The 26065-nt window shown below is 37.1% G+C and overlaps 1 protein-coding gene and 1 pseudogene across 6 annotated transcripts in view; both read left to right on the top strand.

Annotated features, from left to right (window-relative positions):
• The window catches only part of LOC116744574 (zinc finger protein 790), a 38277-nt gene extending 28630 nt beyond the window's left edge, over positions 1–9647 (top strand). For all 6 annotated transcript variants that reach the window (XM_032614520.1, XM_032614518.1, XM_032614519.1 and 3 more), the window contains one exon: positions 6536–9647. In XM_032614520.1, the coding sequence (XP_032470411.1) occupies positions 6536–8214 (1679 nt within the window). In that variant the 3' untranslated portion in view covers positions 8215–9647. The remainder of the gene's footprint in view (positions 1–6535) is intronic.
• Positions 9648–19330: 9683 nt separating this feature from the next.
• Positions 19331–21587, top strand: LOC116744713 (annotated as a pseudogene).
• Positions 21588–26065: the final 4478 nt, after the last annotated feature.

Genomic DNA, 26065 nt, shown 5'->3' with positions numbered 1-26065 from the left:
GACTTGTGGCATACTATATGATCTATCCTGGAGAATGTTCCATGTACACTTGAAAAAAATGGATACTCTGCTGCTTTTGGAAGGAATGTTCTATATATATCTATTAAGTTAATATGGTCTAATGTGTCGTTTAAGGTGCATGTTTCCATATTGATTTTCTGTCTGGATGATTTATCCATTGATGTGAGTGGGATATTATAGTCCCCTACTATTATTGTATTGCTGTCAATTTCTCCCTTTAGGTCTGATAATATTTGATTTATATATTTTGGTGCTCCAGTGTTTGTTGCATAGATATCTACAAGTGTTATATCTTCTTGTTGTATTGACCTCTTTATCATTATGCAATGCCCATGTTTGTGTTGTTGTTGTTTCCTTTTGCATGAACACTCTTTCCATCCCCTCACTTTTAGTGTGTGTGTATCCTTACACCTGAAGTGAGTCTTTCGTAGGCAGCAGATAGATGGGTCTTCTTTTTTATCCATTCAGCCACTATATGTCTTTTGAATGAAGAATTTAATTCATTTATATTTAAAATAATTATAGATAGGATATACTTACTGCCATTTTGTTAGTTATTTTCTGGCTGTTTTGTGGTTCCTCTTCTCTTGCTCTCTTTCCTTGTGATTTGATGAATTTCTTTAGTGTTTTTTTTTCCAGATTCCATTCTCATCTTTTCTATATTATAGAATTTTGCTTTGTAGTTGCCATGAGGCTCACACATATCAGCATATATGTGTGTGCATGTGTGTATGTGTGTGTATGTATATGTACACTCTACTTTAAGTTGATAGCAAGTTAACTTGAATGCATCCTAAGACTCTACATTTTTACTCCTCTCCTCCCACATTTTGTTTCTGATTTCATATTTTACATCTTTTCATTTTGTGTATCCCTTTACTAATTATTGTAGTTATAGTTATTTTTATTACTTTTGTCTTTTAACTTTTATGTTAGCTTTATAAGTGATTAGTCCACTACCTTTACTAGATATTACCTTCACCACTGAGGTTTTTTTTCATATGTTATAGTGTCCTAACTAGTGCCCTTTTCCCAGCTTAAAAAAGTCCTTTTAATATTTCTCGTAAGGCTGGTGTAGTTGTAGTGATCTCCTTTAGCCTTTGCTTGTCTGGTAAACTCTTTATCTCTCCTTCAATTCTGAATAATAACATTGCCAGGTAGAGTATTCTTGACTGTAAGTTTTTTGCTTTTAGCACTTTGAATATCTCATGCCACTCCCTTCTGGCCTGCAAAGTTTCTGCTGAAAAATCTGCTCATTGTCTTATGGGGTTCCCTCGTGTGTAACAAGTTGTTTTCTCTTGCTGCTTTTAAAGTTCTCTCATTATCTTTAATTTTTGACATTTCAATTATATTGCGTCTTGGTGTGGATGTCTTTTGCTTTATCTTGTTTGGAACTCTCTGGGGTTCCTGGATCTAGATGTCTGTTTCCTTCCCCAGGTTATGGAAGTTTTCAACCTTATTTTTCAGAATAAGTTTTCTTTCTCTCTCTCTTCTCCTGGGACTCCTGTAATGTGAATGTTGTTCTGCTTGATGTTGTCCCATAGGTCTGTCAAGCTATCTTCAGTTTTAAAAACTTTTTTTTTTTGCTCTCTGTTTTGGTGAGTTTCACTACCCTGTCTTCTAATCACCAGTCCTTTCTTCTGTTTTATCAAGTCTGCTGTTGAACACCTCTAGTGTATTTTTCAGTTCAGTATTCTTCAACTCTGTTACTTCTGTTTGGTACTTTTTTATATTTCCATCTTTGTTAAAGTTCTCTCAGTGTTCATTCTTCTCCCAAGGTCAGATGCTCCTCAGCATTTTTATGACCATTACTTTGAACTCTTTATCAGATAAATTACTTATCTTCATTTCATTAAGATATTTTTCCTGGGATTTTATTTTGCTTTTTCATTTGGAACATATTTCTTTTTCCCTCATTTTGCTTGACTCTTTATTTTTGCTTCTATGTATTAGGTGAAACAGCTACCTCTCCCAGTCTTGAAGAGTGGTTATAGGAAGACTGGGACTGTGTTTCAGTCTGCTGTCTTTGCAGTACCCTGGGGGTAATAGCCTGCCAAGAACTCTCTGATTTTTTTCAGTCCCATGGAACCCAGAAACACAACCCCCCCCGGCCCTCAGAGCCAGGTATTCAAGGGATGTTCCCTTGGATGTGGGCTTGGGTATGTGGACGTCCCCCATGTTGACTCGACTTGTGTTGGATTGGGCTGCAGAGAGCACCAGGCTGGGGCAAGACTGCCCAATGGGTTGGGTATGGCTGTGGGGACACACAAGTCTGGGGCAATCCCAGTCACCAGCTTGGGTGGGACTGTGGGGAGCACATGCCACTGGTGCTTGCAAAGTAGAGGGAGAGTGTAAAGTGGCACCCGCCAGCACCTCCATCGTTGGAGACAGTTACAGCAGGTCCCAGCAGATACTTTAATATTAGCAAAAGGATCTCCATATATGGTCTAGGCACTTTGCAACTTCTGCTTTTTCCCTGGGTCTTGGGGTGAGTAAATCTGTGCACAAGCCCTTTAAGAGCAGAATCCCCATTTCCTATAACCCTTTGGTTTTCTTGGACATAAGCCCCTTTGGTTTTCAAAGCCAAGCATTTTGAAGGTTCATCTCTCTAGTGTAGGTCCCAAGGTTTGGGGTGTCTAATGTGGGGCTTGAACCCTTTGCTCCTCCTAGGGAACTCTGTATTTGTGAGATCCCCCCAACTGTGAGTTGCCACACCAGGGGTGGGGTTTTTGGAAAGACTACTTCTCTACCTCTCCTGCCTGTCTCAGTGTGGCCCTTTGATCTTTTGCTCTGCAAGAGCTTTTCAGTTAAGTGTCAGGTCTTTTTCAAAAGGTATCTGTATTTAACTAGATTTGATGTGTCTTTGGGAGGAGGTTGAGTTCAGGATCTTCCCATGTTTTCATTTTGAGCTGCCCTCCTATTTTTTTCCAGTCTTTATGATTGAGTCTCTAAACTACTAACATAAAATTTGTAGCCTTCTTGAATGAGTTTTTGTAGAGCATTCAGCTTAGTTTTCATAAAAACAGACAACCTTTCTCTCATATTTCTTTACATAATGTTATTTAAAATATATAAGTAAAATATCAGGAACAGTTGGTATAAACAGGTTTGGAAGCAAACAGCTGATTCATGGTAAGCACATGGGCATCCTAGAGGTAGCTACTACTTGAATGCTTTTGTATATTGTGGACATTAATCCTTGTGTTTTCTTAAGGATTGGAGGGCGTTGGTTCATATGGAGGTCAGGAACAAAATAAGTTTCAGTGTAGCCTCACTAAAAATGGGTCATTTTTAATTAAAACCTTCTAATAATTTAATAGGATAAAGGCTATTGATTTCTAGTGAGGACAAATATTTCCCCTGAGTTGTTTACTGATTTGCTACTCATATTTATTCAATAACTGTCTGCTCTGTGCTTGATTTATCCGTATCACTTGTTGGCTTAATACTTTTAATTTTTAGTGTGATTGGGCATTAACATAAAGAAAACACTAATACACTAGTGCCTAGTTAGAGTGACTAAAATTATATTTGTTTTCTTTAGGATTTTAGTTTTCTTTTGGTCCTAAAATTTTTATTTTACAACTTAATCGAAGTATAATTGGGGAATAATAAACTCCACATATTTGAAGTTACAATTTGATCTGTTTTGACATGTGTGTGTATCCATGAAATTATCACTATAATCAAGACAACAAACACTTCAGTCATTGCCAAATTTCCTTGTGTCCCTTTGTTATCCATCCCTTCTTCCACCTCCATCCCAAAGAAATCACTAACTTGCTCTCTGCAACTCTAGATTAGTTTATATGTTCTAGAATTTTATATAAATTGACTTATACAGTGTATACTTTTTTGGCCTTGTTTCTTTTGCTAGCATAATTTTCAGATTCATCTATGTTGTTGTGTTTATCAATAGTTTATTTTTTGTTTCTCTGTAGTATTCCATTCATGGGTATGCTGTAATTTATTTATTCATACACCTGTTCATGGACATTGTTTTTAAGATTCTCAGCCATTATCTTTTCAAATATTGCTGCTTCTTCCATTCTTCTCTGTGTAAGTTTCCATTTACACTTGTGTTTAATCTCCTAACTGAATCTTCTATGTCATAATGCTTCTCTTATGACTTTTCCAGTCTTTTTCTCATAGAATTTTTCTTTTGACCTATATTGGTTTCTTGTTCTCTGATAAAATGATTAATTTTATGTTTTAGCTACTTGAGCATAGTTATTTTTAAACTCTGTCTCATAACTCCAATATCTAGAATCCTTATAGATGTATTTCTGCTTATCTATTGTTTCTATAGTTTCTATATTCATGTTGTCTGGTTATTTCTTTAATTTTGTGCCAGAGACTGTTTGCAAAATGTGAAACTAATCACTAGGATATCTTCCTTTATAGAGAATTTCTGTTCGCTTTTACCAAGTTCTGAAGCATTTTTGTTGTTATCTCAATCCGTTGCCCTCCTTGGTCACTGGGATAAATTGAAACTGAGCTGTAGTTCCTGTGTAGGTCTACCTCTGTTTTACCCACATTCCTAGGTTATGGTCCTTCAGTTATAACTCAACATGAGAGATGTTTAGGACACCCCCTGTAGACAGACCCTAGATACCAATCTCTGTTACTTTAGTCTTGAGAACATGTCATATGTTCTGTCAGTCTCTAAGCCAAATGCTAATACCAGTACAAATTCTTTTTTTCTTTTATTGGCGTATAATTGCTTTACAATGTTCTGTTTCTGCTGTAGAACAAAATGAATCAGCTATGTGTATACGTATATCCCCTCCCTCTTGAGCCTCCCTCCCAACCCCCCCAGTACAATTTCAATAGTAGAAATTGGATAAGCCCTTCAGCATATTCAAGTAGTAGCAGTTGTAGTATTTTCTTTTTTGTTCTTGTAAAATATTTTACCAATAAATGTGATATCCCATGGAGATTTGGTAAAGGTCACTTGAGAAAGGGCTTGAAAGCATAAAATCGAATGGATGAGCAATACTATAAACTCAAGAAATAAAACAAAAACACCTTGGTTGGAATCATCTGACAAAATATGACTTGACTAATAGGCACAGTGGAGAAAATGAGCAGGGCAAAGTATTTAAATGTGCATAGGCAAATGGAAGAATGAGTAAGTACGTATGATTCCATTTCTCTGAGCTAGCATGGATATGCTTTTGTTTCCTCTTATCTGTACAGAAAGTAATGTAGAATTATGTGTACTCATTTCAGTAGAGATGAAAGGGATTAGACAATGAGGTGTATTACATTGCTATCACATGATGCCAATTGTGCTTCCTGATCCCTGATTTTTTTAATATTATCCTTTACTCCCTCCTATAACTGCCCCCCCTTTGCTTTTTTTTTTTGACAAGTAGTGTATTGTTTTTTTTACAGAATTTTTTTTAATACCTAACATGTGCTAAGTGTTGATTTACCATACTGGGTAAAACAGTCTTAAGTCTTTAAATTGATATCCCATGATTAGGGTAGTACCTGCACTTATTTTTTTGTTGTTGTTGAACTCCTCAGATGAAATTGACCTGAACAAAACTTTATATATATATATATTTTTAATTTATTTATTATTTACTTTTGGCTGTGTTGGGTCTTCGTTGCTGCACGTGGGCTTTCTCTAGTTGTGGCGAGCAGGGGCTACCCTTTGTTGTGGTGCGTGGGCTTCTCATTGCAGTGGTTTCTCTTGTGGAGCACGGGCTCTAGCCTCATGAGCTTCAGTAGTTGTGGCATGTGGGCTTAGTAGTTGTGGCACATGGGCTTAATTGCACCACAGCATGTGGGATCTTCCCGGAACAGGGCTCAAACCCATTTCCCCTGCATTGGCAGGTGGATTCTTAACCACTGCACCACCAGGGAAGTCCCTGAGCAAAACTTTATATATTTAATCACCTGCCTCAGCTTTTTTAGTTCGTTAAAATTTCTGTTTATTTCTTGCCCTTTTTTCATATTGCCCAGAATTTGTTAAGCCATTCACATTTCGTATGCTCTATTTATTTTATTTTATTTATGTTTTGTGGCTGCATTGGGGCTTTGTTGCCGCGCATGGGCTTTCTGTAGTTGTGGCGAGTGGGGGCTGCTCTTTGTTGTGGTGCACGGCTTCTTATTGTGGTGGCTTCTCTTGTTGCAGAGCATGGGCTTTAGGCTCATGGGCTTCAGTAGTTGCAGCACTTGGGCTCAGTAGTTGCAGCATGCGGGCCCTAGAGCGCATGGGCTTCAGTAGTTATGGCACGTGGGCTCAGTAGTTTTGGCTCGTGGGCTCTAGAGCACAGGCTGAGTAGTTGTGGTACATGGGCTTAGTTGCTCCTCGGCATGTGGGATCTTCCCCAACCAGGGATCAAACTCATGTCCCCTGCATTGGCAGGTGTATTCTTAACCACTGTGCCACCAGGGAAGTCCCTGGTCTATTTATTTTAGGATTTATTTCTTATATCTACCTTGGAAATTTTAGTTCTTTTTGAACAGTAAAACAGTATGAATTTGTTTTCTTATTTTTCAGACATGCAATCCAGGTGTAAGACCAAGACATCACCAAAAAATGACATTTTTGACAGAGGATTGCCTCAGTGGGAAATAATGGAAATTTGTAAAAAACATAGCCTTGAATGTTTATGTTTTAAAGGTGATTGGGAAAGCAAAGGTCGGTTTGAAACACAACAGGAAAACCAGGAAGAATGTTTTAAGCAGATTATACTCACCTGTGAAAAAATGCCCACATTTAACCAGCACACAACTTTTAATCTACTTCAGAGACTTAATACAGTAAAGAAACTGAATGAATTTAAAGGGTGTAGGAAAGCATTTTGTTCTGACGCAGACTGTATTCAACATCAGTTAATTCACACTGGTGGAAAATTTTGTGACGATAAGGAATGTGAGAAGACCTTTTTTCCTGATTCAGAACTTACTCAATATCAGACAGTTTACACTGCTAAGAAAACATATGAATGTAAAGAATGTGGGAAGGCTTTTAGTTTGCGTTCAAGTCTTACTGGTCATAGGAGAATTCATACTGGTGAAAAACCTTTTAAATGTAAGGAATGTGGGAAGGCCTTTAGATTTCATTCACAACTTAGTGTCCATAAGCGTATTCATACTGGTGAGAAATCTTACGAATGTAAGGAATGTGGCAAGGCTTTTAGTTGTGGCTCAGACCTTACTCGACATCAGAGAATTCATACTGGTGAAAAACCCTATGAATGTAATGACTGTAGGAAGGCCTTTAGTCAGCGATCACATCTTACTAAACATCAGAGAATTCACACTGGTGAAAAACCTTATGAATGTAAGGAGTGTGGGAAAACTTTTACTCGTGGCTCACACCTAACTCAGCATCAGAGAATTCATACTGGTGAGAAATCTCATGAATGTAAAGAATGTGGAAAAGCCTTTATTCGTGGTTCAAATCTTGCTCGACATCAGAACGTTCATGTTGGTAAGAAACCCTATGAATGTGAGAAATGTGGGAAAGCCTATGTCTGGAGTTCACACCTTGCTCGACATCAGCGAATTCATACTGGTAAGAAACCTTTTGAATGTAAGCAATGTGGGAAGACTTTTATATGGGCCTCATACCTTGCTCAACATGAGAAAATTCATAATGAGAGAAAACCGTATGAATGTAAGGAATGTGGAAAGACTTTTATTCATGGTTCAGAGTTTAATCGACATCAGAAAATTCATACTGGTGAGAGAAACTATGAATGTAAGGAATGTGGAAAGACCTTTTTTCGTGGTTCAGAACTTAATCGACATCAGAAAATCCATACTGGAAAGAGATCATATGAATGTGAAGAGTGTGGAAAAGCCTTTCTCTGGGGTTCACAACTTACACGACATCAGAGAATACACACTGGTGAGGAACCTTACGTATGTAAAGAATGTGGGAAATCTTTTATCTGGGGTTCACAACTAACACGACATAGGAAAATTCATACTGATGCAGAACCCTATAAATGTAAGGAAAGTGGCCAGATCTTTAGTCACCATTCTTATTTTGCTGAACAGAAAATTCACAGTGGTGAGAATCTTTATCAATGGAAATATTATGGGAACACCATTAGTCATGACTCATACTTTGCTCAACACCAGAGTATTTACACTTTTGAGAAATCCTATGAACGTAAAGATTTTGAGAGGGCATTTTCTCCAGGCTCTCACTTTATTTCACTCTTGTGAAATCTTGTGATACAAAAATGTAGGAAAAGTCTTTATTCATGACTTATTAATTGATCTCAGTTAATTCCTTCTTTTGAGAAAGCCCGTAGTGTAAATAATATTGGAAGACCTTTTGACAGAGCACGAAACACACTCAACAGCAAAGAATTCCTAATGCAATCTATATTAATGGAGGAAAGCTTTACTGATTGGTTATCAATTATAGAATATTGGGTAAAGTCCTACAAGTAAGATGATAGTGTGAATCCCTTCTGAATCATTCTGAAAAGATTCTCCACGTCATTAATATTGTGCTGCATAGAAGTGAAGTCTAACTCATCTAGGGAAACTTTCCATCATTACTTAAGTCTTGTTGCACTTCCACAAAATCACACCAAAGGTGAATTTGTGTTTTGTAATTAATCTGGAAAAGCCTTAAGCTGTGTCATACAATTTATTTGGTATGTCTTAGTTTCAGTACCTCTTACCTCCTAATTTTTTGGAAAGTAACTTAATTCTGTGTTTGCTTACTTATCAGATTGTAAGGGTTAAATGAGTTTGAGGATTTAAATGATTTAATGACCATCATTAATAATAGTATTAGACCATTTCTATGAGAGGAAGACCTTAAGAGATTATAGACAAATATGCCATCTGTATGTATGTCTTACTGAACAGCAGAATGTTAATTCTGAAGGAAAACTGGTAAAATTGAATGAAGCAAAGAAAGCTTTGATTCAGTATTAATTTCATTAGCTACATAAAAAACTCATACTATAAAGAAAGGCTTATGGTTTTCATGAAAGTGGGGTTGTTGAGTGCTCAGCATTTTTTAAGGCATTTGGAAGGGATTTGTTTCTAACAAATTTCTAAAGCCAAATGGCATAATCCATTTTATCACCACAATTAAATTTTGGAAATTAGAAAATAGCCAAATGAATTCTGATCTCTTGGAAGCTTAGTGCTACATATATAAACAATTCTCAGATTAATGAGTAAATCAAAAGTGAAATTACAGGCAATTTGGATGTGAATGGTAATGAGACTCCTATAAATCAGATCCTATGAATGTGGCCATAGCACTTCTCAATGGAAATTGCTCTGTGTATAAAACCAAGAAGATTGAAGGCAGTTTGTTTCTTGTCACCACTGTATCTCCAGCTTTTAGAACACTGCCTGTCATATTATGGGGTCCACATATTTATCAAGTTAAATAATGATAAACAGGCTAGAATAAGAGCAAATGCCTCCAAGTGAACTGATGGAAAGGTTTAATGAAAATAATGCAAAAATCATGGAATAAAGAACAATACTGAAGGATTTTTATTTTAAATCAAAATGTTTCTTTGAAGAAAACTATTATTTACTAGACTTTGACAATGCCTCCACATTATAAGAAAGGAGAAATGTGATACAACCATATGTTTAGATGAATTTTTTTTTTTTTTTTTTTTTGCGGTACGCGGGCCTCTCACCGCTGTGGCCTCTCCCGTTGCGGAGCACAGGCTCCGGACACGCAGGCTCAGCGGCCATGGCTCACGGGCCCAGCTGCTCCGCGGCATGTGGGATCTTCCCGGACCGGGGCACGAACCCATGTCCCCTGCATCGGCAGGCGGACCCTCAACCACTGCGCCACCAGGGAAGCCCTAGATGAATTTTTAAAGGTCGTGTAAATATATATAAACTATTAGATACAAATTTTTAAATATAGAAAGTAAAGTTCATTTTCTAGGAGAACATTATCTTAAATGATTAAAATTTGAGAGTAAATAAAAAGGGCTAATTGGAAGAAAACTTTTTTTAAAAAAAACAGAGGATCAGATAATTGTATAGGGTACCCCCTGAAGGAACAGAAAATCCTATGGAAAAATTGTTCACTCATGCTAAAAGACTAAATAACATAATTCTGATAATAAAATTAAATGTAGCCCTTGAACAACATATTCCAGAATAATTTCATTCATGAACATACATGAAAAAAAAATATGAGAGTCAAATGATACTTACTCAGAATGTTTAACCTCTGATCTGGGTGGGTGGTAATTCTACAGTTTAAACAACAGCAAAATATGATGAAAATGTAATCTTCTCAGTTGAGTACTTAATAAGTTTATTCTATGTGCATTTTCTTCATACCTTTTAGTATTACATGAATTGAGGAATAGTGAATATATGTACGTATATTTAGCATGTTTATAATTCAGTTATTTAACAGTAGTTAAACAGTATTAGGGGGGCTTCCCTGGTGGTGCAGTGGTTAAGAATCCGCCTGCCAATGCAGGGGGCACAGGTTCGAGCCCTGGTCCAGGAAGATCCCACATGCCACAAAGCACCTAAGCCCATGCACTGCAACTACTGAGCCTGCGCTCTAGAGCCCGCAAGCCACAACTACTGAAGCCTGCAAGCCTCGAGCCCATGCTCTGCAACAAGAGAAGCCACCGCAGTGAGAAGTCCACACACTGGAATGAAGAGCAGCCCCCGCTCGATGCAACTAGAGGAAGCCCGTGCACAGCAACGAAGACCCAACACAGCCAAAAATAAATAAATAAATTTATTTTAGAAAAGAAACAGTATTAGGGAACAGTACTTCCATCCGAATTATTGTCTTCTATGGAATTTCACAACTCATGGGGAAAATGAAAAAATTTTTATATTGCTTTATTATTAATAAACAAGCTATTTCATTCATGCTGACTAAACTTTTTTTAAGGTGACCAGTACACTGAGAAAAATAACATTTAGAACTTTCTGGACATCCATATAAAGATAAGTATGAGACATTCTGTTTTCCTTTGGCCCGGACTGCCTTGTTGAGTGTATTATCTACTGCTCCTGTCTCCTTCATGGTGAATTTCTCGATCTCCTTGAATGCCTGAGGTACATGCTACTTGAGCTCCACTCCACTAATATGTTTGTGAACATTGATAATGTCTTCTCTAGCCTATCTTACAGATGAAAGAAAGCCCTTAGTTTTTCCCTAACCACCTTTCTTCTCAGGAGCCATTTTACTACAACCATGTTGGAAAAGAACTTGTTATAATTAATCTTAGTGCATCTGGATAAAATGTAGGGGATAGAAGTAGATTAATTCCTGGCAGTATAAAGCAGGGTAAATTCCCAGCAAATCAAGAGATCTAAATATCAAAAAGGGGGGAGAAAAGAGAAACTTACAAGTACTATGAGAAAACATGAGTGGATTCCTTTATAACCTTGGAATTGAGATATCAATAACTATGAATCAAAAATCCAGTAGAAATGAGGAAGAAGTCAGTTTTCTGTAGGACTAAAGCAGTATTCACAAAGATACAGGAAAATTACAAACTGGAGATATTTGCAACTATATCACAAACTAATAACCATAAAGAGCCTAAAAGTTGAGATGAGAATATAAGTAACACTACATTGAGATACCACTTCATACCAATCAGATGGACAGATATCCAACAAGGTATTAAAATATTCTATTGGCAAGACTGGAAAAACAAGGACTCTCACATTGCTGCTGAAAATGTAAAACAGTACAACTCTTATATGAGGGAATTGAGCATTGCCGTGTGTAATCTCTGCATATCCCATAAGACCCAGACCCTTGCTTCTATCCTAAAGATACATTGGTAAAATTATAAAGTGTGGTATGCACAAAAAATTTTAAAATACTATATATAAGTGCAGCAGACTGGAAACAATCCAGATGCCCAGCATAAACTGGTTTAATTAGTGTATTTATGTAACAGTGGAATATCGTGCAGCTGTATACTTCTATAGAGTGATCTTCATGATAGGTTAAATGAAAAAATAGGTAAGTGGAAAATAATATGTATATTATGCTAACATTTGTGAAAGGAATAGAGGAATACTATATATACCTATACTTTCAAAAAGAAATAAAGTGAAACAACAGTTGGGAGAGAGCAAGGATGGAAGGTAGTTATCTTTGGTTGAACCTTGTTTTATATTTTTACTTTGGATCCATGGAGATACTTTACGTATTGACTTTTATTTTTAAAAAGAAGGCAAAGGGGAAATAGCAATCCTAATATCAAAACCAGTGAATTTGATTCACCATCAGCTTATTACATAACAATGTAAAGAAGAATAATTTCAAATGATGTTAAAATATTTTGACATAGTAGTAGGAGAGCTATATCTCAAGGACAAAGAAATACAATGAAATCTGTGCTTGCTTTACTAGCCTTTTGTTAAAGGTAATATTGATATTATTGTAGGTGAGTCCAAAATTAAGTACATAACTTAATTTCATGAGGATTCAATTTTTGCAAAATAAAAAATAAAGAAGTAAAATGCCTATAGTCTTTCATGTGAATTTGAAGTGTGCATTTCCTACCTCTCCAATGAAGGAGTCTAAAAACATTAGTGACATGGAAGCAGTGAGCACCATGTTTTCATGTATACAATCTGTGGTTCCTAAATTCTGTTTTCTATAAAAGGAAGCAAGGGCTCCTTGGAGAAATGGCATATGAACAGGTCAAGGGTAGGAGATGTATATATGATTATTCTGACATATCTTTTATGCCTAAAAGCAAGAAAGCTGTCAAAGACTGTAGAATCTTGTCAACCTGAAGGAACTGGCCAAAGGTAGGATAATCTGAACACGTAAAAGCTATTGCAGTGGACTGAAACAGTGATTGTAGGTAAAGCTTCAAAATTCAAAATGAAAAAATTTTTGATAGAACCTTTTATGGAGCTTGCCAGAGTACCGGCTTATTCTGAAAATTTGATAAGTAAAGGAATAAAAATAAGCATTTATCATTTTTACACACGCACACACGTACACACTACAAATCAGTGAAGAAAATATAGAGCTACTATAGTTCTCCTTTTTCAAGTCTTGAGACTATAATCGATATTTAATATTTCCTTCAGATACTTATTTCATGTTCCCTTTGTTAACAGCATCGCAGATTATGTCCCCTCCATCCCTTTTTTTGTCCATGATTTTATTATAAAATTTTCAAACATACAGAAAAGCTGAAAGAATATTACAGTAGACAGCATATGCCCACTGCCTGGACTCTACCATTAACATTGTACTTTCAGCTGGGAGTTATTGTTGGGTTGACAACTTTGTTCCTGAAGGTCTGAGCTATTCATCCTCTCTCTTTGGAGTTGCTATTGTAATCCATTAATTTTTACCAGTGAACATGGAAGTACTAGAAACACCACAGAGTTTTTCTCTGGGTTCCAAACATACTTTTTCCTGCCTCCTTTTTGATAATCAGGATGATTTTCTGTGGATGTCATTCTTTGACATCTTTCCCTTGCTTTTTTGTCACTGTTATAAGAGCCTCAAATGGCAAAATGGCAGATTCAGTTATAAGGTCATTGGAGTCATTCTGCCCCCTAGCAGAAGGTTCTTTTGGAACTAAGAATTCAGAAATAGCAAAGCCCAAAATAGGAATGGAAAGCAAAAATATTAGTGGTTGGGTATGAACACTAGTTACTGGGCCTGCTGAGATGTAATAATGAAAGGACCTGCTCCATTCTTTGTTTCCTAGACCTATCTATTCTGTTTTTTTGAGAAACAGCAACATCCTGAACAGTACTCCAACCTAAACAAGGGTTTTTTCCTGCCAGATGGCACAATAATTACGTTTACAATTATTCTGCCATTCTATTACGACAGACTACTTTGGGTTGATGGGATCCATGGTAAGACAGGTAAATCTCATTGTTATGTCACCACTACCTTATTTATTTTGCTTTAAAATTATGTATTCATTTAGAACCACTGTTACATGGGATTATGATGGTGAATAATACATTCAGTAAGTCCCTCAATGGTGGATAGTAATAGAAAATCCTTAATTAATCACCTGTTTCTCCCCCATCCCCTATGGCTATCATGTCCCCCTCCATTATGAAAGTGTTCCAGTGTAGTCAGTATATCACCAAAAGGGTGACTGCCCTTTTCTAGAGAAAAGTGACATCAGGCTTCTGTTTAAACTTTTGCAGGTTGGGCACTCAGCAGTGGCAATATCCAGATTAGTCTTGTTGAAAGGAAGTCAATGTTCCTATGTATAACCTCCATCCCTGCCATTCATTACAACTGAGAGAATGGTAGTGGAGCTGGGTAAAGAGGTTGACTGACATTCTGTCTACTTCTCTGGAGTCTTCTCTAAAATGGATGCACTTTGGTGAGCATTCACATAGCACACAGATATCTTCATACTCTGCTCATGGAGAAATATAAAGCTGCAGAAGTCTATGGCTCGGCCAATGTAACATGCTTAAGTTTTCTTCCTTAGTCAACGGATCATGTTGCCCATGGGGCTATAGATGTTATCTGTGGGAGAAGTAGCAATGAGAATAGATGCCATATGGGAGTCTGGGCCAATTACTTGTGAAACTGTATCTTCAAAAATTAATGATGGACCTCTGCACGCATCCCAGACGTCTTGAAAGAACAAATAATACCAACTTCGTGGTGAAAAATTCGACACGTATGGTCATGTATTGTCCTCTGGTTAGACAAGCAGTATCTCTTAGGGTAAAATTAGGCATCTGGAAGAGGTCTGTGTTTGCTTCAAAATTCTAGGGTTCTTTTCTTGGTTCTCCTATTAAGGAAAGAAAGAAAATTAAAAATTTAAAGTACACATTTGCAATAGCATTAAAAATAATTGGGGCTTCCCTGGTGGCGCAGTGGTTGAGAGTCCGCCTGCCGATGCAAGGGACACGGGTTTGTGCTCCGGTCTGGGAAGATCCCACATGCCGCGGAGCGGCTGGGGCCGTGAGCCATGACCGCTGAGCCTGCGCATCTGGAGCCTGTGCTCCGCAACGGGAGAGGCCACAACAGTGAGAGGCCTGCATACCGCAAAACAAACAAAAAATAACTGATAGGAATAAGTATAACAAAAGACCTCTACAGAAAACAATGAAAGCATATTAAGAGAACATTTCAAAGACTTGGATAAAATGAGCTCTTTACCCCAGTAATATGTTAAAGAATCAATGTTGTAAAGTTGCCTGTTCTCAAAATTGACCTAGAGATTTAAGCAAATCCAACTTAAAAAATGACAACAGGAATTTTTCAAAACTTAACCAGTTGATTTTAAAATTTATATGGGAATGCAAAGGGTCATGAATAAGAAAGACACTATTAAAGAATAAGAACAACAGGGAAGGACATTCTATCATATATTAAGAAATAAATGTATAGATAGTAATACAGTATGGTATCATGCATATGGATATATAGACCAATGGAACCAAACAAGGATGTCAGAAATAGATCCATTCTTATAGGACCACTTAATTAGTTATAAAGGTGGCAATACAGAGCTCTGGGGAATGAACACCTCTTCAATAACTTGTTCTAGAACAATTGAGTATCCATATAAGAATGCAATCAAGCAGTCATGGAATAATACATGGAAATGAATTCCAGATGGACTGATGATTTAAAAGCAAAAGACAAAACTTTTAGAACACAACATCTGAGAATGTTTCATAACAACAGAGTACAGTATATTTCCTAAACAAAACATTTTAAATTTAACCAGAAAGGAAAAGTCTGACGTGTTCACATTAATTTTATTAATCCTGTTAATCAACAGTCACCATTAAAAGACTGAACAGTTGACTGCTTCTGACCAAGATGGAAAAATTGGCCAGATTTACTTGAACAGCTGAAATAACTAAAAGGGTGCACAAGATAGGTGAAACAATAGTTTTCAAGACATTGAACATTTTTAAATATTCAATTCCAATGAAGGATGATGATCCCTGAGAGAAGAAATGAGATGACCCCTATGATTGCACAGTTTATTGCTGGGAGGGGTAACCAAGGTGGAGCCCAGTGATCTCTCAGTGTTGAAATGGGATGAGAAGTCCAAAGAAGCCAATGTCGTTGGAATTTACAGGGCAGAACATCAAAAAGGTGAGAATTACACAAAGATTTCCAGAGATCTGCAGAGAATTTCCCTTAAGTACTCATCAATACACTTATGTGAAAAAACTACCTTAAGCCAGGGAAAAATCACCACCTGAAAGAATTGGAGGGAACTTACATAGAGCTCATAGAGGTGTAGGAATAATTCCTGCTCTCAAAAGCCAAAGTGGAAAATCTGAGACTTCACATAGCATCAAGTAGAGTACTCAGAGGATTTTACTTCAATTTTGGGGAAATTTTGCCATAGACTAAGCCCTACTCTGAGACCACCTGAGAAAGCTTAAAAGTATACCTCAAAAGGATCAAACTTTCCAAATAATGGCATCTCAAACAAAGATAAAAAGTATTTATACGTATACAAAAATATGCAGCACCTAACAGGGCAAAATTTTTGTCTGGTATCCAGTAAAAAAGTATTAGGCATCCAACATCCATTAATGAGAAGAACTCAGCTAAGAGGAAAAGAAGGAATTTCCTTGAGCAATAAAGAGTATCTGAAAAGCCAACAGCTAACATCATACTTAATGGTGAAAGACCTACTACCAGGAACAACAGAAAGATGTCTGGTCTCAACACTTATACTAAGCATTGTATTAGAGGCTCTGGCCAATGCAGGGGGAGGGGGGAAGTATCCAGATTGAAAGGGAAGAAATAAAACTACATTAACATGTGAATGTCTATATGAAAAAAATCTGATGGCATCTACAAAAAAAGCTACTAGAACTAATAAGTGAGTTTAGTGAGGTTGCAGGATAAGGATTAGTATACATAAATTATTTTCTATGTACTAGCAGTGAACACTCTGAAGCTTGAATTTTTAAAATGGCACTTAGAACACCTTCAAGAGACTTAGATACTTAGTGACAACTCTAGAAAAAGTGCAAGGTATATACCATGAAAATTAAAGAACACTGCTGAGAGAACTTAAAGAAGACCTAAATAAGCGGGGGGAGAGAGAGACTATGTTCAGAAATTGGAAGACTTCATACTATTAAGTTGTCAGTTCTTTCCAAATTGACTTGTAGATGAAATGGAATTCCAACCAGAATATCAGGAAGCTTTCAGCTTTGTGTGTGTGTGTGTGTGTGTGTGTGTGTGTAAACTGATTCTAAAATACACGTGAACATGCAAAGGACATGAAACAGGCAAAACAACTTTGAAAAATAATAACAAAGTTGAAGGACATGGGCTACCTGACTTTGAGACTTATTATAAAGCTAAACTAATTCAACATTGTGTGTTATTGTAATCAAGATAGACAAATAGGTCAATGGAACAGAAAAGAGTTCAGAAATAAACTCAAACATGTATATGGACAACTGATTTGTGGCAAAGGTGCAAAGGTGGCTTAATGGATAAAGGTCTTTTCAACAAATAGTGCTAGAAGAAATGAATATGCATAGGCAAAAAAAGGGCTTTGGTTTATACCTCACACCATATTAAACATAACTAAAATTTATCATAGATATAAAATGTAAAACCTAAAACCATAAAACTTATAGAACTTTGGGTTAGGCAAAAATTTCTTGGGCATTATACTGAAATTTAAAGAACAATATGATAATAATTCATGAAGATTGAAAATTTATGTTCTTCAACAGACACTGTTAAGAAAATGAAAAGGTTAGCCACCAACTAGGAAAAATATTTTCCAGTCATACTTGATAAAGGATTTTAATATGAAAAGAATTTTCAAAACCCAATAATATACTCCAATTTAAAAATGAGCAAAAGATTTGAACAAATATATAACCAAAGAACATATACGGATGTCAAATAAATGCATCTAAAGATATTCAACGTCATTAGTCATTAGAGAAATGCAAATTAAAACAGATAAGTAAATATTATGCCACCTATCAGAATAGTTAGCATTTAAAAAGCTGAATATACCACATGTTGCAAAGGATGAGGAAAAACTGAATCTCATACATTGCTAATGGGAATTTAAACAATACAAACACTTTGGAAAACATTTTGACAGTTTTAATTAAAAAGTCAAACACACAAAAATAGGAACCAGAGTCTCATAACTTAATACTTCAAATGTCAAGGAAACAATTTTTTAAAATCTTATACTGAGAACCAGAAAAATCTAAATGTGAATGGGAACAAACGACAGATGTAGTTGTCTGATCATGAGTTAAAGCTGTTGTCGTAAAAATGCAACAAGCATTTGAAAACACTCTTGAATCAAATGAGAGAGAAAGATTGAGAGGGAATATCAGGAAAGAAAGAAAAGATACAAGAAAGAACCAAATATAAATATTAGAACTGAAAAATACAATAACTAAATTTTTAAAATCACTGGGATGGGCACAGTAGCAGAATGGAGATGACAAAGAAAGTAATCAATTAACTTGAAGATACATCAAAAGAAATTATCCATTCTGAACAACAGAGAGAAAATAGATTGAAAAAAAAAAAGTGGAAGCTCTTAGACCTTAGGGACAACAATGAAAGATCTAACATTTGTATCAGAATCCCAGAAGGAGAGGAGAATAAGCGGAGCTGAAAATATATTTGAAGAAAGAGGGTTTAAAAACTTCTCAAGTTTGGGACTTCCCTGGTGGCACAGTGGTTAAGAATCAACCTGCCAATGCAGGGGACACGGGTTCGAGCCCTGGTCTGGGAAGATCCCACATGCTGCGGAGCAACAAAGCCCGTGCACGACAATTACTGAGCCTGTGCTTTAGAGCCCATGAGCCACAACTACTGAGCCCATGTGCCACAACTTCTGAAGCCCGTGCACCTAGAGCCTGTGCTTCACAACAGGAGAAGCCACCGCAATGAGAAGCCTGTGCACCACAACGAAGAGTATCCCCTGCTCACCACAACTAGAGAAAGCCCGTGTGCAGCAACAAAGATGCAACATAGCCAAAAATAAATTAAAATAAATAAATTTAAAATACTTAAAAAAAAACTTCTCAAATTTGACAAAAGACATAAACCTACAGATTCAAGAAGATGAGTAAATATTATATAGGCTAAATCCAATGAAATTCACATCTAGATACACCATATTCAAATTTCTGAAAGCTAAAGACAAAAAAAAAAAATCCTGAAAGCACCCAGAGAGAAATGAAACCTATATAACAAGGTTTCTCAACTCTGTCAAATAATTATTATTGTGGGGGGCTACAATATTATTATTGTAGGCTATTTTGCAACATCCCTAGCCTCCATCCACTAGAAACCAGTAGCAACTCTTAGTTGTGACAGCCCAAAATGTCTCCAGGCATTGCCAAATATTCCCTTGGGTGCGAAACTGTTCTCAGTTGAGAACCATTGCTGTAGAACAACAATCATTCAAATGCCAGTGCGTTTCTCATCAGAAATCATGAAGGCCAGGGAAGTAGCCCATATTTTTTGATCTAAAAGAAAAATGATAAAAGAAAGGAAATTTCAACCCAATATTCTACAACCAGTAAAAATATCCTTCAGGAAGGAAAGTAATATATCTGACATACTCAGATGAAGGAAAATCAGACTATATCACCAGGAGATCTGCTCTAAAAAATGCATAAATAAATTTATTTATCCAAAAAGAAAATTATAACAAGAAAACTTGGAACATTAACAATGAAGAAAGAGCAAGAAAATCGTAAATATATGTGCACACATAATAGACTATCCTCTTTTAACATTTTTAAATCATGTTTTTCTGAAAATATTGTCTCATATGGTTCTTGAAATATGTAAAGGTGATTTTTAAGACAACTGTATTATAAAGGGGAGAGTATAAAGTAACCTAACAGTAATGTTTCTACAGTCCACTTGAACTGGTAAAAGTTGATATTAGTAGTACAATATTACTAATAATATAATATCCTATATATATATATAATTAGAAATCACATGAAGGGATATACTCAAAAGATACAAGTCTAAAGAAAATGTTTAAGTAATCCATAGGCAAACAACACAAGGAAACCAAGGCACAAAAAAAAAGGGTACAAACAGAAAACAAATGATAAAATGTCAGACTTTAAATCCTAACATGTAATTAGTTACATTAAATATAAATGACCTGGGCTACCCTGGTGGTGCTGTGGTTAAGAACCCGCCTGCCAATGCAGGGGACACTGGTTCGAGCCCTGGTCTGGGAAGATCCCACATGCCACAGAACAACTAAGCCTGTGCACCACAACTACTGAGCCTGCGCTCTAGAGCCTGTTGTGCTCTACAACAAGAGAAGCCACCACAATGAGAAGCCCACACACCACGACAAAGAGTAGGCCCTGCTAGCCGCAACTAGAGGAAGCCTGTGCACAGCAACAAAGATGCAACGCAGCCCAAAAAATAATAATAAAATATATTTTTAAAAAGTGTTCTTCGTTGAAAACATTTCCTAAATTAATTAATTAACTAATTAATTTAAAAATGGCCTAACCATCACTTATAATTTCACTCAGAAGTGAAATTGCTGGCTCTTTTCGTGCCTAGTGTAGCCGTGGCTCATGGTCCCAAGAAGCACCTGAAGCGCATATCAGCTCCAAAGCATTGGATGCTGGGTAAACTGGTGTGTTTGCTCCTCATCCATCTACCAGTCCCCACAAGCTGAGGGAATGTCTCCCCCTAATCATTTTCCTAAGGAACAGACTTAAGTATGCCCTAACGGGAGATGAAGTAAAGAAGATATGCACACATCGTTTTATTAAGATTGATGGCAAGGTCCGCACTGATATAACCTACCCCACTGATTTTATGGATGTCATCAGCATTGACAAGACTGGAGAGAATTTTCATCTGATCTATGACACCAAGGGTCACTTTGCTATTCATCATATTACACCGAAGGAGGCCAAGTATAAGTTGTGCAAAGTGAGAAAGATCTTTGTGGGGACAAAAGGAATCCTCATCTGGTTCCCCATGATACTCACACCATCTGCTACACTGATCCCCTCATCAAGGTGAATGGCACCATTCAAATTGATTTGGAGACTGGCAAGATTACTGACTTTATCAAATTTGACACTGGTAACCTGTGCATGGTGACTGGAGGTGCTAACCTGGGAAGAATTGGTGTGATCACTAACCAAGAGAGACATCCTGGTTCTTTTTTTTTTTTGGTTTTTTGGGGTTTTTTTTGTGTTTTTTTTTGCGGTACATGGGCCTCTCACTCTTGTGGCCTCTCCCGTTGTGGAGCACAGACTCCGGACACGCAGGCTCAGCGGCCATGGCTCATGGGCCTAGCCGCTCCGCGGCATGCGGGATCTTCCCGGACCGGGGCACGAACCTGTGTCCCCTGCATCGGCAGGCGGACTCTCAACCACTGCGCCACCAGGGAAGCCCTCCTGGTTCTTTTGATGTAATTCATAAGAAAGACGCCAAAGGCAACACCTTTGCCACCCGGCTCTGCAAAGTTTTCGTTATTGGCAAAGACAACAAACCATGGATCTCTCTTCCCCATGGAAAGGGTATCCACTTTATCACTGCTGAGGAGAGCGACAAGAGACTGGCGGCCAAACAGAGCAGTGGATAAAATGATCTGTAGGTGACATGATTGGAAAAGTCTTTGTACTTAATTAAAGATAATACTACATTTTTTTAAAAAGTGAAATTTCTGGATCATATGGTTTTTATTCTTTTTTTACACGAGCATTTACCAGCTGTAAGTTTCCTTCTTTATGGTGCTTTAGCTGCTTCCCAGTTTTGTTGTGTTGGATTTACATTTTCATTTATTTCAAAGTATTTTCTCATTTTTCTTGTGATTTCTTCTTTGACCCATTGGTTTAAGACTATTGTTTAATTTCCACATATTTGTCAATTCCCCACATTTCCTTCTATTATTCATTTCTAATTATGACTGGAGAACATTCTTTGTATGATTTAGATCCTTTTAAATTTATTGAGACTTGTTTTCTAGCCTAAAATATGGTTTATCCTAGCAAAAATTGCATATATACTTGAGGAAAATGTGTATTTTGCTCTTGTTGGTTGGAGTTTCTATACATGTCTGTTAAGTCTAGGTGGTTATGTTGTTTAAATCCTCTGTTTCCTTGATGGTCTTCTGCTCAGTTGTTTTATCCCTTATTGAAAGTGAACTGTTGATATCCCCAAGTATTATTGTTGAATTATCTATTTCTCCCTTTAATTTTGCTTCATATATTTTGACATTTTGTCTTTAAGTTTATCCATATTGTTGCAGGTGTCAGAATTTCCTTCTTTTTAAAGTCAGAATAATATTACATTCTATGTATCTGCCACATTTTGTTTATTCATTCATCTAGTGCTGGACACTTGGGTTGCTGGGTTATGTGCATATATGTTTTTTTTGTTTTGTTTTGTTTTGTTTTTGGCTATGTCAGGTCTTAGTTGCAGCATGCAGGATCTTCGTTGAGGCATGGGGGCTCTTTGTTGTGGCACGTGGGCTTCTTTCTAGTTGTGGAGCACAGGCTCCAAGGCACGTGGGCTCTGTAGCTATGGCACGTGGGTTCCAGAGCCCATGGGCTCTGTAGTTTGCGGCACGCAGCCTCTCTAGTTGAGGTGCGTGAGCTTAGTAGTTGTGGCGCGTGGGCTTAGTTGCCCCGTTGCCCTGTGACGTGTGGGATCTTAGTTTCCTGACCAGGGATCGAACCCACGTCCCCTGCATTGGAAGGTGGATTCTTTACCATTGGACTACCAGGGAAGTCCCTGCATATATGCTTCTAATTGTATGTTTTCTTGATTGGATTGACGCTTTTTAATTATAGAATGTACCTCTTTGTCTCTGATCATTTTGTTTTAACGTATGTTTTATCTGGTAGTAGTATAGCCCCTCCAGTTTTGTTTTTCTGCTGTTTGCATGGTATATCTTTTTTTCTGTCCTTCAGTTCTGAAATTTTTTCTTTGAATCTTAAATGTCTCTTGTATTCAGCATATAGTTGAATCATATTTTTAAATTCTCTGCTAACCTCTACCTTTAATTGGAGTGCTTAATCTATTTACTTTTACTATACTCATGAGAAAGAACTTCCATTTTGTTACTTGTTTTCTATGTCTTACATCTTTTTTTCCCTCTATTCCTCCATTACAGCCTTCCTTTGTGTTAGACATTTTTCTATCTTGTCATTATAATTCCATTGTCATTTTTTAGTACTTTTTATTCAGCTATTTTTTGTGGGGATTGCAATAAATATCTTTATTTATAATGGTCTGTTTCAAATTAATGGCAATTTAATTAAAATTGTATCTAAAAACTTGCTTCTCTACAGTTCCATTTTCTTCTTTCTCTCGTGCTGTTATTGTCAAATTACATCTTTATACATAGCACGCTGATCAAAAATGTATTTGTAACTCTTGCTTTATGCAGTTGTCTTCTACATGAAATGGGAGAAAAAAAGAGTTACAAACAAACTGTACATTTATATTGTCTTTTATATTTGCCTATGTAGTTACCTTTCACTGGATATAGAATTCTTGGTTGGCACTATTTTTCCTTCAGTGCTTTTAATATATCATCACACTGCCTTCTGGTAGTTATTGTTTGTGATAAGAAAACAGCTGTTAGTCTTGCTGAGGATCCCTCGTACATGTTGAATTTCTTCTTCCTTGCTGCTTTCATGATTCTCTTTTTATGTCTTAGCTTTTGACAGTTTATGGTGTCTCTGAATCTGGATCTCTTTAATGAATGTGTAGATTTGTTTTTCACTGAATTTGGGAATTTTCAAACATTATTTCTTGAAATACTCTTTCTGCCCTGTTCTCTCTCCTCATCTTCTTTTTAAAAATTATTATATGTTTCAGGTATACATTATAATTCAACATCTCCATACACTAAAAAGTGGTCACTTCCAAAAATGTAGCTGCAATCCATCACCGTACAATTGACTGCCTTCACCCGTCGGCCCACCCTCCAGAGCACTTCTCCTCTGGTAATCACCAATCTATTCTCTGTATCTGTGACTTTGTTTTTATTTTGTTTTGTTCATTTTTTGTTTTGCTTTTTGTTTTTGAGTTTCCACATATGAGTAACAATTATATGGCATTTGTCTTTTTCCTTCTGACTTATTTCACTTAGCACAATAGCCTCCGAGGTCTATCCATGTTGTCAGAAATGGCAAAATTTCATTCTTTTTTATGACTGAGTAGTATTCCTATAAATATATATACCCCATATCTTCTTTATTCATTCATCCATCAACGGAGACAGGTAATTTCTATATCTTGACTTGTATATAATGCTGCAGTAAACATAGCATGCACATATATTTTCAAGTTAATGCTTTTGTATCCTTCAGATAAATATGCAGAAGTGGAATAGCTGTATCATACGACGGTTCTATTCTTAATATTTTGAGGAACCTCTATACTGTTTCCCATAGCAGCTGCACCAATTTACAATCCCACCAGCAGTGTGCAAGAGTTCCGTTTTCTTCACATCCTTTCCAACACGTTACTTTTTGTGTTTTTGATAATAACCATTATAACAGGTGCAAGGTAAACTTTCATTATGGTTTTGATTTGCATTTCCCTAATAATTAATGATGTTGAACCTCTTTTCATGTGCCTGTGGCCATTTTTATGTCTCCTTTGGAAAAGAAGACCCCTAACAATCAGCCTGTCCAGATATTCTGGGGGAGGCTCTCCACACTCTTTCCCTCCCAAGGAAGAAGTAGACAACTGTGATTTTTGCCCACTCACTCTTCTTGAGCTGAGGATGGGGAGTTATGGTGTCTACCAAAACAAACCATTGTCTGTTTTCCCCCAGTTGGATAGATTGTGTCATACCTGTCAGACTTCTAAGACTGTTATGTAAGATGCCAGCTCTTTGGGTAGCCCCAGCAAAATTGGAGTATTGAACACATGGATCAACTCTTTCCTTCCCCACAGTGAAGTTGAGGGCTGGGATTTCTCATCTGCTCACTTTGCTGAACAGAGGCAAGGATCTATGGTGTCTACCAGCCAAAGCCACCATCTCCATTTTCCACTGGGTGACTAGACTTTGCTGGATCTGTCGGAGCTCCATGACTGGCGAGACAGTAGCCAGTATTTTGGGGAGCTCCCTAGAGTGCAGGATGTATGAACTATCTGCTTTCTTCCCCTGTGTGAGGCTGGTAGCTAGGGGGTTTCTCACTGATCATTTGGTATTGCACCAGGGACTGAGGCTTTGGCGGGAGGGTGTCCCATACCTCCCTACAAGTTTTGGTCAGTCGGGTTTTGCATTTTCTTGGTGTGCAGAAGCCTGTCAATTAGTTTCTAGATTTCTCACAAAGAGAATTTTCCCATGAATTGCAGAATCAGTGGGTTTGTTGGGGAAAAGAGGGTCCAGGACATCCTGTTGCACCATATTCCTGACATTCCATTTATATGTATCTTTTTTTCTTTTTCTTTTCTTTTTTTTTTTTGTGGTATGCAGGCCTCTCATTGTTGTGGCCTCTCCCGTTGCGGAGCACAGGCTCCGGACGCACAGGCTCAGCAGCCATGGCTCACGGGCCCAGCCGCTACACGGCATGTGGGATCTTCCCGGACCGGGGCACGAACCCATGTCCCCTGCATCGGCAGGCAGACTCTCAGCCACTGCGCCACTAGGGAAGCCCCATTTATATGTATCTTAAACTTCTTTATATTTTCCCAAAGGTCACTGGGGATCTCTTCTTTCAGTCTTTTTCTCTCTGTGCTTCATTTTTCCTGGAATGTTTTTAAGTTCACTGATTAAGTTCACTGATTATTATCTATTGTGTTTAATCTCGCAATAAAATTTTCTTCTTGGATAGTTTTCTTTTCTAGAAGTTCCCTCTTGTTCTCTTATATATCTTCCATTTCTGTTCTCATTATGTTTATGGTTTAAAAAGTCTTCAGTATATCGAGTATAACAGCTTCTTTAATAATGTTATACTAATACCATTTTCCCTGCCATTTCAGTATGGGCCAACTGGCTGATTTTTCCTGGTCTTCTGTCACATTTTTCTACTTCATTGTATAGATACTGGACATTGTGGAATTTACATTGTTAAATGGTGGTTATTGTTATTCTTTTAA

The sequence above is a fragment of the Phocoena sinus genome, chromosome 19 (genome assembly GCF_008692025.1).
Source record: "Phocoena sinus isolate mPhoSin1 chromosome 19, mPhoSin1.pri, whole genome shotgun sequence".
Taxonomy (NCBI): domain Eukaryota; kingdom Metazoa; phylum Chordata; class Mammalia; order Artiodactyla; family Phocoenidae; genus Phocoena; species Phocoena sinus.
This window is presented reverse-complemented; position numbering and strand designations above follow the sequence as displayed.